General features: G+C 33.9%; 1 protein-coding gene across 1 annotated transcript in view; it reads left to right on the top strand.

Moving 5' to 3' along the window:
• Nucleotides 1–14,802, top strand: part of LOC125056880 — a 61,653-nt gene that overhangs the window by 12,111 nt on the left and 34,740 nt on the right. The window contains exons 2-11 of the mRNA XM_047660199.1: nucleotides 6,202–6,297; nucleotides 6,851–6,941; nucleotides 7,402–7,531; nucleotides 8,700–8,842; nucleotides 9,722–9,849; nucleotides 10,651–10,830; nucleotides 11,629–11,795; nucleotides 13,037–13,228; nucleotides 13,304–13,556; nucleotides 14,138–14,320. Coding sequence (XP_047516155.1) covers nucleotides 6,235–6,297; nucleotides 6,851–6,941; nucleotides 7,402–7,531; nucleotides 8,700–8,842; nucleotides 9,722–9,849; nucleotides 10,651–10,830; nucleotides 11,629–11,795; nucleotides 13,037–13,228; nucleotides 13,304–13,556; nucleotides 14,138–14,320 — 1,530 coding nt within the window. The 5' untranslated portion in view covers nucleotides 6,202–6,234. The remainder of the gene's footprint in view (nucleotides 1–6,201; nucleotides 6,298–6,850; nucleotides 6,942–7,401; nucleotides 7,532–8,699; nucleotides 8,843–9,721; nucleotides 9,850–10,650; nucleotides 10,831–11,628; nucleotides 11,796–13,036; nucleotides 13,229–13,303; nucleotides 13,557–14,137; nucleotides 14,321–14,802) is intronic.

The following is a 14,802-nucleotide window of genomic DNA, read 5'->3' as shown; positions in this document are numbered from 1 at the left end:
ACGCCGTCGACTTTTTGGGTCTAAGTCATGTCGGTTTCCTCACGATGTTTTACTTCACCGTTCGAGCGAATGTTAAATGTTGCTTTGCTACTATTATTTATTATACTAGTAATAAGATTAGTTATTACTCGTATAATAAATAATAATTATATATGTAGAAATATAATAATAATTATACATTATATAGAGCTGGAGAGGTTGTTTGAAATATTTGTGTCCTTAGGTTGTTAGTAAGTGAATATCCTTAAATAGTTGTTCCAATAACAGAAAAGCGCCATTCATTGAAGCGTAACCTTTGCTTGTCATCTTGTCTCACGGACAATGAGTGACGCCGGGCCATGTCATTGTATGTGACAACAATACGATTACACGGAAACTATGTTACGCAAATAGCTCACATGATAATTATATCGCATGAATATATCTTATGCACAAGTCGTCAGAGATACTTTTAAATATCTTAATAGGTAAATATACTAAAACTTGTAACAATTTTAATATTTTTTTTTATTTTTATAATAATAATGATTGAAAATCAATATGTAGAAAATTAAAACAATTTTAAAAGGTTTGGGCCCTGTGGCATTGTTCCATTACGGCACCAGCTCTGGGGTCACCTGTACTAACTACCAGGTGCCACCTTATATCTTTAATTAGACCCAAGAGACTCTATTAGTGTCTCCCTCGTCTAACTAAATTAGTTTATATTTTTTTAGTAATAATAAAATAATGCATTATTTTATATTACTAAACAAATATGATTTGATATTTTATAACACTAAAATATTTTTACGACGCGTTTATGTTGCAAACAAAACTTCGTAAACGTCAAAAAATGTATACAACTATAATTACGACTAGTAATTTGAGGTAAGCTTTAAAGTACGAGTAATAATGTTTTGTAATTGAGTATTTATAGTTAAGTTGTCGAAAATTTACGAAACGTAATACAATCGTCAAGTGATTAGGCACTTCCTAAAGTATTTACTTTATCGAACGAGCAATTACTTGGTAACTTGCATTTGTGTACACACATGTAAGCCGTCAAAATTGAAATAAGTAAAAATATCAAAAGTTTATTCAGTTTTGGTGGAAAATTGTGTCCAATTGCCGTCGTAACTATATTTACTATATATATTTGTTGACAACTTTTTTAATATGAAACTAATTAAAAAAGTTGTCAATAAAGTAGTATGTCATAGGAATAAAAATAATAATATTCTGGTCACACTTCAACGCCATACAGCACTTTTTTTTTAAACTGCAATGCTTTTTGATGATTTTCTATAAAATATAGATCAGCCTTCTGTGCCTGACAAATCAATATATTTTGTCCTTATATTGCAGAACTAGGATAATGACAGGAATGAGCTAATTATTTTTAAATATAATTTTTATTAGTTTGTAGCTTAAGTATGTAAGTTAGTGAGTATATAAACATTATTATTGTGTTTTTTATGTAAAATACTCGTGTGAAAGAAAAATACATCAGTGCACAATCGGGACTCGAACTCACGCCCTCAGAATACTTAATATATGTCTTAAATACACGATCATTCATTGATAATAATTTATTTATTAATCCACAAAAATACATACATTATCCTAACAATACTAAGCCAATACGAAATAGATACACGCGTTAGAAGTTATACTTCTTTGGCGTATCAAGATAAAAATATTTTCAAAATTTTTATTCTACGTTTGTAGAAAAAACTACACTAACAATATAAAAAAGGTATTTAATAAATTGAAAGTTTTATTATAACACATTATCGAGTTAAATAAAGTTTATTTAAATATCGCAAAAAAAATATTTCTACATACTTAAACAAATTGACATTTTTTATTTTAGTATGCAACTTATATATAATAGTAAATATATTGATATTTACTATTTAATTCAAGTCCATTGGTTGAAGATCAGTAGACATGTGAGTTACAAGTGGCTTTTGATAGCTAAAGTATGATACAAATATTCTTGTAGAAACATTGTCTAAATATCGTACAAATACAGCATCAGTCGTTGTATAAAAAAATTAAATAAACTAAACTGTTGACTATTATAGCTAACTTCAGGGTATCGGTTTTTTGTGACGGTGTAGGATGGAAGGATAACTTCAAAAAAACATAATATACAAAATATCGCTTCTGTGAAATCACTCTTCGAATGTAATATAAAGAATAAAGATGTCGATTGTCGATAGTGTCGGAGACAGCAAGCGCAATGTCTCTGTTACAATAATAAGCAATATGAGAGACCTAGTCGGAAACTAAACCCCCTATTAGTCTCGGAATCCAAGCTATTCAATAATAATGACAAGTGACACTCGGTAATGACAGTCGCAACTTGCGTTATCACGTCCGGAATCCGAACGGATCGCGTGACCGACACCCTTATTAACCAATTAATTTTAAATTATAGCTTATTTGAGTATCAAATTTAATATCATGTTAAGCATAATGCTACCAAATTATTGCTTCTTCTGTTAGCAGAGAATAAAATAGTGGCTCAAACAACGGTCTTGGAAATGTATGTGTCTATTCCGTGATATATTTTGTCTTAAGGTGGGAACTGACCAAAGTTACGAGGTGTAATGTAGCATTCGCATCGAGCGTGTTACGCATCGAGCATGTTACGCTGTGTTCTAAAATCGGCGTAACATGCTCGTCAAAACTGTGTGTAACGAGATGTGATAGTGATAACGTTGATATCTTTAATTCTATTTAATTATTGTTTTATCCAAATTAAGAAGAAGAAAAAATGTTACTGGACATAAAACTTATTTAAAACACAGGCGTATGAAGTGGTTTGTTATTGATTGCAATATTAAAAACCAAATGATTACTGGACAGTATAAAAACTTTGTACGTAGGTCTCAATTTTGAAGAACTGTTGAATTTAATTGGACCAAAAGTACTTTAAAAAAGACACAATTTATAGAAAATCATAATCATGATCACTCGCGACGTGCGACGCGTAATTACTGAACCGCGTAACAGTCAAAGGATTCGCCAAAAAACCGACAGCCGGGTGGAGCACTCAAAGCGAGCAACAAGCGGCTCGTTGCTCGCTGATTTCCCCGTAACACGACGTACTGACTGCACGAATGCTCGCTGTGTAACATTACATTACATGTTACATTACACCTCGTAAAGGTGGGAACTGACCAACGTTACGATGTGTAATGTAACATGTAATGTAATGTTACACAGCGAGCATTCGTGCAGTCAGTACGTCGTGTTGCGGGGAAACACGACGTAACACGACGTACTGACTGCACGAATGCTCGCTGTGTAACAGTACATTACATGTTACATTACACCTCGTAACGTTGGTCAGTTCCCACCTTAACGTTGGTCAGTTCCCACCTTTATAGACTCACGCCGTCGACTTTTACGGTCTAAGTCATCGTCATTGGAGAATTGTAGAAAATTAATTGATATAATATATCGTTTCCATTTAAGATATTCAATCAGGTCGATTGCCCCAATCTTTCAATTAAATTTTAATTTAGTGTACCTCTAGAATCCTATCTCTCCCTCTCTTTAAAATTTACCTTTAGTTTTTATAATTTTATTTTTTTGTCTCTTGTCGTGTATGTTATGTTAACCTTACTTACTTGTTAACGTACTTGTCACATTTAATATTGTATTTTATTTTTCTGTATCTGTGTGCCGAACGTTGGCAAGCTTTTATTAATAAATAATTAAGGAATCCCGGTTTCCTCGCGATGTTTTCATTCAATTCATCAGTCTCATACAAACAAGCATTTTCCCTCAATAGAAGAAATACAATTATTTATATATATATGCAGAATTATTTATGCAGACTCGGTCAAGCGTTGCTGTGGCTAAGGTTTTTATTATATTACAAAGTAGTAAACTATTCAAAGGAAACGGCAGGAAAACAACAGTCATGGGCATCACCATGCTTTTTTGGTGGTTATGCCATTAAATTGTAGCTTATGTGAAACGTTGGTACTTTCAACACAGCGCCATCTGTTAGAATTGTGTCAAATTACATTGCGGGTATAAATTGACATGTAAAGGTGGGAACTGACCAACGTTACGAGGTGTAATGTAACATGTAATGTAACATGTAATGTAATGTTACACAGCGAACATTCGTGCAGTCAGTACGTCGTGTTACGGGGAAACACGACGTAACACGACGTACTGACTGCACGAATGCTCGCTGTGTAACATTACATTACATGTTACATTACACCTCGTAACGTTGGTCAGTTCCCACCTTAAGCTATCCTATCTTTTAAGTTGGATCAAACTACACACGGTGTGCAAATTTGATTGATATCGGTTCGGTAGATTAGGAGTCCATAGCGGACAAACAACGTGACACGTAATTTATATATATTAAGATAATAAATAACTGTAACTTGTTTATGTACGAAGTTTTTGTGAGAAAAATAAATAAAGATTATTATTAATATTATTCACAGCTAATGCGCATATAGCAAGTCCATTGGTACACAGCCGGAGATCGAACCTACGACCTCAGTGATGAGAGTCGCACGTTAAAGCCATTACCACGACTGCTTTGCTCTTAGCAGTGTTGACTTAATGTAGTGTTAGGCATTTACCTAAAAAAATATCTATAAATTAATATATGACTTGAAACAAACTTGCTAACATACTCTATATTTGATCTTTATTATTACATTATTAATTAAATGATCATGACTGTTACAGAACTGTCCATGTATTCAGTGTACAGAACTAATTTTAGTACTATATATATATATTAAGTAATTATATCAAGCCTTAGAGACCCTATTGTGACACATTGACGTGTTGCAGTATCTTATTTAGTTTTACACTTACTGGGCTTTATTTGTCTCTGTAAATAAATAAGATAAAAAAAATAATATGTTCATTATAGAACATAAGATACATGTATCACTTATTCCACGTCATTAAATTTGAATTTGTAGGCATCCCTACTCAACGGCAAAGAAGACAGAGGGTGTAGGCCGAGAGAAAAAGCCGGCGTAGAAGACTCTCGGTACTCTTTTAAAATAGCAAATCATCAAACAACACTGTAATAATTACCTTAAGTATTAACACTGTGTTTGGTTTATAAATTTGTATAAGGAATACGTTACTATATCTACCATAATTAATATTTAGTTACTTTATATCGATATAACTAATATATACTAATTGTATTTAATAATTAGAATATAAATAAAACTTCTATTGTCCTCAATATTTCCCGCGAAGACGCCAGCCAGTCAAAGAAACCGCTTGGTACGTGATACTTTATATTTTATACAGCAATATCCGGTGATTTTTAATACAATTTTGTTATAAATCAGGTATTTTAATAAATAGATTTGTGTTCGAAATACATATTCATTGTTGTTGAGATTCACTCGGTTAACGTTTGATGCATTTTTTAATTTCTTGTCAATAGTCACGTCCTCCATTTAGACTATTATAGTGAGTGTTTTGTGCGTGTGAACTATTATTGTAAGGCAAGGTACAGCATCAGTCAAACCTCTCTTTGTTCCCAAACTAACAATTTCTCCAAATCCTTACGGCTGACGTAATTGTGTGCCTAGTAAGGAGCAGTACCAGGAGGTATGTACTCAGGACTTATTCAAGTATAAGATTATGTATCGATGGCCACCGAACCGTTCTTTGTGGTAAAATTTGTATTATTAATATCTGAGTACTTAAAATAGATAAAATTCATTTTTATTTTCTGTAGTTTCGTAAATAACAGTTCTATTGAAAAGCCCCACGAACGGTTGATTTTTCTCGAGTAATGACGCGGGATGTCGGCCTTCCCTCGGGCGTTAATTGGATAAGGGCGGAACAACCAAACGCGGGGCTAGGTTCTGTCGGTAGGTCCGAGGCTTGGGTGGGCATTATATTTTGGTTTAGATTGTAATCTAAACTGTAGATTGTTAGAAAAATTGTTAAGTGTAACTTAGTGTGCAAATGTAGAATATTTACCAAATCTATTGTTCCCTTCTCTAATCAATATCCTGCATCACTGGCTGGAAGAGGTCTATCAAATGTATCTTTTACGTAATCGGTAACACTTTGCGTCATAACCAATTTTTTGAATATGCTTTTACTAGATGTTAGAAGATTTCTTCATCTTTTATTATTCTAGATTTATGTGCTTCAACAAAATATTAGTAATAATTATTAATTTAATTCTTATTACAGTAATGTAGCCGGGACAGATTAGTTACGGAAAAGATGGCGGGAGTGCAGCTACGACTGCTGCTGTGGAAGGACTATCTCATGAGGAAGAGGAATCCAGTAAGTAAATAGAATAAGAATCCTCATATACTATATTATATTCATAATATAGTATATTCCTCGTTATAAAGAGGAAATATTTCGCTTTACAAACAAACATGACCAGCCGTGCGAAGCCGGGTAAGGCCGCCGGTCTATTATTGTCTTTTAAGAATTATTTAAAATTAATAATTAATGTCTTTATTGTTTGTTTTTTATAAAAACATAATTTCGGTGTATTATTAAATATATTGTATGTCATAATACAAACGTGAGAATAGTCTTATCATAATAATAATAACAAAAAAGTTATTTATTTCTACGTTGATTTCTTTACTTTAATGATTGATATATTGGATCTACATAAAACTTTTGAATCTGTGGTTCGAATTTCAAAAAATATTCATTCGAAATTCGAGCAATGTATAGTTCGTATATACTCTGTGGTTTTATCTATGATTGGCGGGAAAATAATATAACAGAGCAATCATAGTGATAAAATGGATTCATAAAATATTAATTTGTTATTATTTAAATGAATATTTGGTTAAATGGTGACTCTTTCTGGTTTTAGATTACAGTGGCTGGTATACTGTGGGCTGTAGGAGTCATCTCAAGTATTTGTATCGTACGATTTAACATTGATAATCAGGATTTTCCTACATGTAAGTAATACAAATTGCTTCTTAACTTAAAACTCAAATCTGAAGAACAAATAAATAAACACAATTTTTTTCACAATTGCAAATTCACAAAAGAATGCATTTATTTCTTCTGTGAATTTAAAAGGCTATTTGACATTATGAAAAATAAAGTGTTAATTGTGTGTTAAGTTAGTGAGTCTATATATTTGTGGCTTTGGCATAGTGGAGTAAAGTATATTAAAAATCAATTTTTACACGTAAGTTATTTGTTACTGTCTGATTAGTCGGATCAACGATGACGTATCATACTTGTAAATAATATAATGCGTGTAATTTAAGATTAATAAACACGTGAATAACTTGACGTTTTACGTGTTTACTGGAATGGTACGTCATTGGAACTGATGTGATGCATCTTGCCTAGAGAGCGTTTAGGCAGGTTCTTTAAATTATGAAGTTTAAATTGAGTCGATATTTTCAGGCCAGTTTGCGGCGCGGGCGCTGCCAAGCGCTGGTCTATTAACGTTTTTACAGTCATTTATATGCAACGTGAACAATGAGTGCACCTCCATGGATGAATTTCAGGAAATACCTACATTTGAACAATCCAAGTAAGTACAATTTGTGTTTTCAAAAGTCTTAACGACCGAATGTCAATCAAACTTCAACCTAGTTTCAAGGGCTGTCAAAGCATACTTTTGTATGAAGTTTTGATATATTTGACAGCGCTGAACACGATTCACGATTGTGAATACTAGGTCTACTATACCTAAAAGAGCTATTAGCACGAAATTTATTTATTTAAAATCCTTAAAAAGACATGCATGCCTAAAAAATACTGTCCAAGGGAATTAATAAAAGCTGTCCAAGGGAATTTCTGTCAGCTCTTCGTTTCACCAGGGAAAATGACTAGCTCGCCCATACCGCGAAGGGTAAAACTGACCTTTTAGGCTGTCTTTTCGCGTCCAACTCGAGTTTATGACCGACCACATTGCGGTGGGATAATTCGGTACTGAAAATCATATTCCGGCAACGTGCTATCCGCAAACTCTATATTTCTTATAAGTCGAGCGGGCCTGCTGGCATCTTCCCGATTGTGCTGTATACTTGCTCCCGTCTTTTTTGGTACCAGTACTTGCTCAGCATTATCCCTAAGTGCTGGAAGACTGCTTCGGTACATCCGGTCTCTAACAAAGGCAATCGCTTTGATTCGTCCAACTATCGCTATAACCTTCTTGTTCTCATCCTTGGTCGTTAAGAGGGAAAGGCTCAGAAAGGCAAGACGTTGCTTCACTACGGGCTGCATTGTTGTCACTTCTGGGCGGGAGCTTCCCAGTACCAGCTCCTTCCACTTGACCGAATTCAATGAAGAGCGATTCGAGTCGACGATTAATCCTTTTCTGAGTGGCTTTATCCCTTGATGGTGCGTGGAGATGTGCGGTCAATCTGTATCTTCTACCGCATTTACCACGGAGAGAGTTATTCAGATTTATACCTGCAGCTGAGTTTCATCACCTCACTCGTATTACCTCGACATCCGTTGTTCCATTAACCCTTTTTTATGCAGTTTTTACCGCGCAACACGGCGATGTGTAGTGTGTACCCACTGAAGTATTTCCGAACCAATTCGATTTAGGGAATTATGAAAAGCCCGGTAACACACTTGCGAGCCTTCTTGCAAAGTGAGCTAAAACTAGTGAAACCATAGGAATACATACATTCCTTAATTACAAATTTCAAAACGTTTTGCGACATATTGTTAACCAACAGATTTTCCAGGTTAACGCAATTAAAACGCCAGCTTATGCCGCTGATAAGCAACGAGAGCATTGTGGAGGTGGCGGGTTCTATTCCCGACGCGATCAAACTGATCGCCACGCTGGCTGACGTGGCAGACGAACCGACGTTCTTGGATATCACGAGTATGTTATCGGCTGACTTAAAATATTTATAAACAAATTTTAAAACGTTAGAAAAAACATTGAAATACATTCTTATATACAAGTATATGTTTTTTTTTGCGTGAAATGTCGCGTGAAAATATAAAAAAAAATACCTGTTTTATGCAAACATTAGGGATCAAACTTTTTAAATTCGTTTTAGTTTTGTATTTATAAATTTTTTGCTATTAATAAGGTTAAGCATGTTGTAAATACTGCATATTTGTGTGTTGGAAATAAATATTAAAATCTCATTTATTATGATGTGTAATATTTAAATAACACGGATATTTATTTAAAGGTCAGTGAATAGAAATACACTTTTAAATTTAATATTTAAACGAACTTATGAATTAAATATTTAATAAGGTGATACTTAGTACAGATAATATACAATAGCAAACAATTTAGTGTACTTTATTTTCTTATAAAAATACTAGCTGACCCGGCAAACGTCGTTTTCCATGTATATTATTTCTAGGAAAAAATTTTTTAGTTCAATAAAAATAACGAACTACAATAATAAAAAATAGGGGTTGATCGTAGGGGGGTAAACATCATGGGTTGTATGTATTTTTGTATGTTCTATCATAAAAAATATTAAGTAAACAAAAAAAATTTGGTTAAAAAATAAAAAAAACCCCTTATCACTTAGGGGTAGGAAGTAGGTAGCTGATTCTCAGACTTATTGAATATGCATTAAAAATTTCATAAGAATCGGTTGAGCCGTTTCGGAGGAGAATGGGAACGAACACGAACTAGAGAATTTTATGTATTAAATAATAGGATCACACAAGTTTACTTTGATACATGAAATAAAAGGCTTTTATATTTATTATTTATTTATTATATAACTTTCAGAGAATGGTATCCGCGTATCAGCTTTATTCAGGAACCCTACACGCGTTAAACGTTACCTGGAGGATAAATTAAATATTGGCGAAGATGTGGCTACAAGTGTTATTTCTGCACACATCGGAATCGGTTCTGTAAGTATATGTTAACAGATATACTTAATACTTGTGACATCGTGACATTGTAATTCATTATTAAATTTTGTATTACTTTAATACTGTTGCTGAAAGAGCAGTATTGACCTAGTGGCCCCAGCGTGCGACTCTCATCCCTGAGGTCGTACGTTCGATCCCCGGCTGTGCACCAATGGACTTTCTTTCTATGTACGCATTTAAGATTCTCTCGAATGGTGAATGAAACCGGCTTGCCTTAGACCCAAGTCGACGGCGTGTGTCAGGCACAGAAGGCTGATCACCTACTTGCCTATTAGATTAACAAATTATCATGAAACAGATACACAAATATGAGGCCTAGACCCAAAAAGGTTGTAGCACCATTGATTTACTTTTATTTCTGACACTTGAATGCAGGTGGTAAAAAGAATTTGCAAAAGTTAGCATATTATTCATTATGTCAATTGTATTAAGTATAGAAACGTAATACAATTGACATAATTTATTAAAAAGGAGGGCAACTGGCGGCCTTATCGCTTTCGAGCCATCTCTTCTAGGAATCCACTCTATAATAATAAAAAAAATATGTTTATTATGGAACATAAGATACAGGTATCACTTATTCCACGTCATCAAATCCTTACTCATCGGCAAAGAAGACAGAGGGTGTAGGCCGAGAGAAAAAACCGGCGTAAAAAACTCTTGGTACTTTTAAAATAGCAAATCATCAAACACTTATTTTTACAAAAATATCGCAAATTAATTAGAAGTAGCCTGTCTAGCACTAGTATATTAAAGAATGAAGTAATCTTTTATTTTCAGATAATGAATGGAAGCTTTGATAGATGTAACGTGGATTCTATGAAGAAAGTAATAAATATTGAGAATGCAGAGCATCTCAGTACGTTTGTGAACGAGCTCTGTTCGATATCGAAAGATGATTTACAAAAGATTCTTATGGATCTGGTGTGGGAGATGGATTTAGGAAAATATATAACTATGGTATAATTTTGTGTTATTTTATTTAAAATAATTCAATAATAATGGTAAATACATGTCAGGAAATGTTCTGATCGAGTCAATTGACCGGTGATTTTTATTGTAACTTTGATTAATCATTGAGATGTGGAGAGTTTCTTGCCAGTTCTTCTTGCCTGCACTACGCCCTTCTTACGAACTAATAATAAATGTAAATTTAGAATCAATTTAACATCTTTTCTGTTGACGTATATAATTGTACGGTTAATGAATGAAGTTTATTTTTTATTTTGAGTTTGGGATTAAGATTTCTTTTATTGCTTTTGTGAATAATAATTTAATTTGATCCGATTTGTTTTGCTATTATTGTTTACTTAATTACTGTACTATTTAATTGTTTCATAGTTTGGAATCAATATTTGACGATGTCCATATCGATGGAGTGATGATATTTTAGTATTTCTTTATTAATAAATCATCATCATCATCTGCAGGTCCCGACGCCTGCCGATAAAATATTTACAAACAAGCCTCTAATGCAGTGTTTCCCAACCTTTTTTGTGCCATGCCCCAAGTTAGCCTCACTAAATACCTTATCCCCCCCCTTTTCATCATACTTTTAATTAATAAAAATCGTTAATTTAATGAAACATATCATATTGTTCCTTTTTGGAAGAAATTATTAGGAAATTGTTATCGATACATAGTATATGAAAAATTCGAAAAATATGAAATTTCGATTAGCCCCCTTAACGATTAGCCCCCTGCGGGGCGTGTGCCCAACGTTGGGAAACACTGCTCTAATGTTATTTATTTCTCCAGGCTGGCAACATGTACGCGAAGTTATCCGGCGACGAGAGATTAGCCAAAGTCGGAAATATGACAAGTGCAGTTCTGCGAATGCTCTCCATCCACAGCTTCCTGCCACCGGAAGTCGACGGCATCATTTACGGCACGGACAGTGACTTTTCTTACGTACCCGTGTCTTTGTACGTTCATACGTAAACTACTGAATTAATTTTTTTTTTATTATAGGCTATACATAATTTTTTATTGTAATAATATTTTTATTTTAGATTATATAATGTTTAACTTTTTAATGTTACTTCTAATTTTATTTTCGTTGATTTGGTTATGCACTTCTTGCACTTTAGCTTTAGAATTTTGTTTTTTTTAAGCTATTGCATAGATTTTATCTCGGCGACAGAATCACGAAATTCCCTAACGAAAATAAACCTGACGACGTATTATAGGTATTAATAATGCGCGTTAGAGTGGGACAGAACGCATACTGCGTATTCACATCTCTGACGAGATCGGTGACGTAGCGTAAGCGCGGCCGAGGCAGCCGGTACGCGTTAGAGTGAGACAGACAATATAGGCGTGTTAGTCTGAGTCTGGTAGAGTAGTGATTAAATTAATATCAAAGAAAAAAAATACTGCATAAATCTATATATATAAAAGAAAGTCGGGTTTGTTACAACACTTATAACTCGAGAACGGCTGGACCGATTGCCATGGTTTTTGATTTGTTGAATTTGTTTCCGTCCCGAATAGCAGAATAAGCAATAAAATATCGAATAAGTTATCGAATAACAATAAATTAATTAATTAATTTTACGAATGCAAAAACCATATGGTGCCATCTGTTGACAAAACTACGCATCATTTTACGTCGAATTCGTGTTAGTTCAAGAAATTCCGATCTTGAGGTGAATGAGGAGATGCATAACCATGCTTTGATCCTGATCAAAAGATGTTGAATATCAGAAAGTGCTTAACACGCAGTATCGCCATATTGACGCTAGAGAGAAGATGCCTAATGTGTAAAACTGCCATTCTTCTTTCCCAATGGCAAGCAATAAAACATTTCTGTATTTGCAAAAAAGTTGTATTAATGTAATACTTAACATTAATGAAATCCTAAAATAGGTTAAATTAAAGTAACAACGATATTATAAGGTTGTACGGCGGAACGAAGTTAGCCAGGTCAGCTAGTAAAAAATAAATAAATAATTATTACTGCGTAAGTTGATAAAAAATGCTATGCAATAGCTTTACCGCGGCAGTCCCCGAGTACTACACGTTTTTTTATTGTCATTTTCATTACTTTTTGGTTGACTGGAAGACATCGCTTGTTAGCGATAAGGCCGCCCGTTGCATTCCTAATAAATTATGATTTTGCTTTTTTTGTAATGTAACAAATAAATATTTTGTATTCCCATTTCAGAATTAAGAAATTTATCAATCTCTTTGAACCTGTTTTCGGAGATACAGATGCATATAAATCGCTCAAAGACTTCGCAGACGCGTCTATAACGGGCGTTCAATTCTTAAATAAAGCTTTAAAAAAGGGGGGCAACACATCGGACGTTCTTAATAATGAAATCACTGATGAAAATCCAATTGACGTTTTTAATATGTAAGTATTATATATATATGTAACATAATTCTGTATATATTATTACTAACGAAATAAATAATATTCGCTTGCCAGATTGTCCCGAATTACCAATTTTATACTGAAATTCGTCTCAAAAGAACAAAAGCACGACGCGTTATTTTATTCTACGCTGTTGTCGAAATTAATTGAAGTGGCGAACAAAATGGTGGACATCAACACTAATATAGAAAAGTTGATCTACGAGGTCTCTTTGCGAAACCCCAAAGGGGTAAGGGTCCTCTTGAGCATGCCTCTGGACATTGTCGAGAAGGGGCTCGAAGGCTTAGCCGACCCGGAACGAGCACAGGTATGATATTTGTATACGTGTGTAGGCTCGACTGGTTTTGATAAATTCATATACTGAGCACTACACAGTACAGTTCTTTACAGTAGTGTGTAGTGTACACTTTTTTAGAAAAAAATTTCAAAAGTCAAATTTAAATCAAATAAATACAATAAAAAAGAGATATCTTATTTCAATAACTGTTTCTGACATTGGAATGGATGGAATTTAAATAAAAATGGAGCTATAGCCGGCTTTCTTGTCCAACTTGAAACACATTAATAATAAAATAAATTAATTAGTGGCTCTACAATGTTTTTAGGTCTGGGCTTCAGATTTCTGAGTCTGTTTCAAGATCATTTGTCAATCTAATAGGCGCAAGTAGGCGATCAGTTGTCAACTTTTTGGGTATAAGACATGTCGGTTTCCTCACGATGTTTTCCTTCACCGTTCGAGCGAATGTTAAATGTGCAAATAGAAAGAAAGACCATTGGTGCACAGCCGGGGATCGAACCTACGACTTTAAGTATGAGAGTCGCATGCTGAAGCCACCTTAGCTCCCTTAATAATAATGCAATAAAACCTTTTAATAATATTTTTTTAAGATTATCACATCGAACCTTGAAAATCCAGCGCAACCGTTCTGCGACGTGCAAAGGATAACGAAATTCTTCCTCTTGTCTAAAGAGGAGACGACGGACTTACGAATACGCCTCTGTACCGAAGAGTGGAAACTGTATGTTCAGGATATGGTTGCTTCCTTCGGGACTTACGAAGCAAAGAATAACGTAAGTTCTTTCTTAGACTTAGATTAGATAGAATTTAGAAAATCATTGTTCAGCCCCTATGTGATTGTTAACATTATATATATATATATCAAATAAATATCGTCATTAGCGTATTTAGTGGGCGTCATGTGGGTAAACGGCGAGCACAAAAGACACAAATAATCATCGTACAGTATTTCATTTAGATTGATTCCTTTTAATCCTATTCCTATTTCACCATGCCTCCTGCTGATAGAGGACAAGTCTTTGTTTTTAATTTATGTTATTATTATTAATTACTTAAGATGTAATGTGGAACATGGTGAAATGGTTGCAGCTCCTTACAAACGTTGTGTAAAAAAAAATCATGGCGATTAAAGAGAGTGGCGGAGAGTTACTATGATATACATATACTATATGATATTTTTTTTTAACTACTCTGCGTTCCCCGAACGTACTGTCCAAAGTCCAGATGGCATATGCTCTGCTCTGATTGGTCGTTA

Source organism: Pieris napi, chromosome 15, assembly GCF_905475465.1.
Source record: "Pieris napi chromosome 15, ilPieNapi1.2, whole genome shotgun sequence".
Taxonomy (NCBI): Eukaryota; Metazoa; Arthropoda; class Insecta; order Lepidoptera; family Pieridae; genus Pieris; species Pieris napi.
Note: the sequence above shows the minus strand (reverse complement) of the source record. Positions and strands in the feature narration are given on the sequence as shown.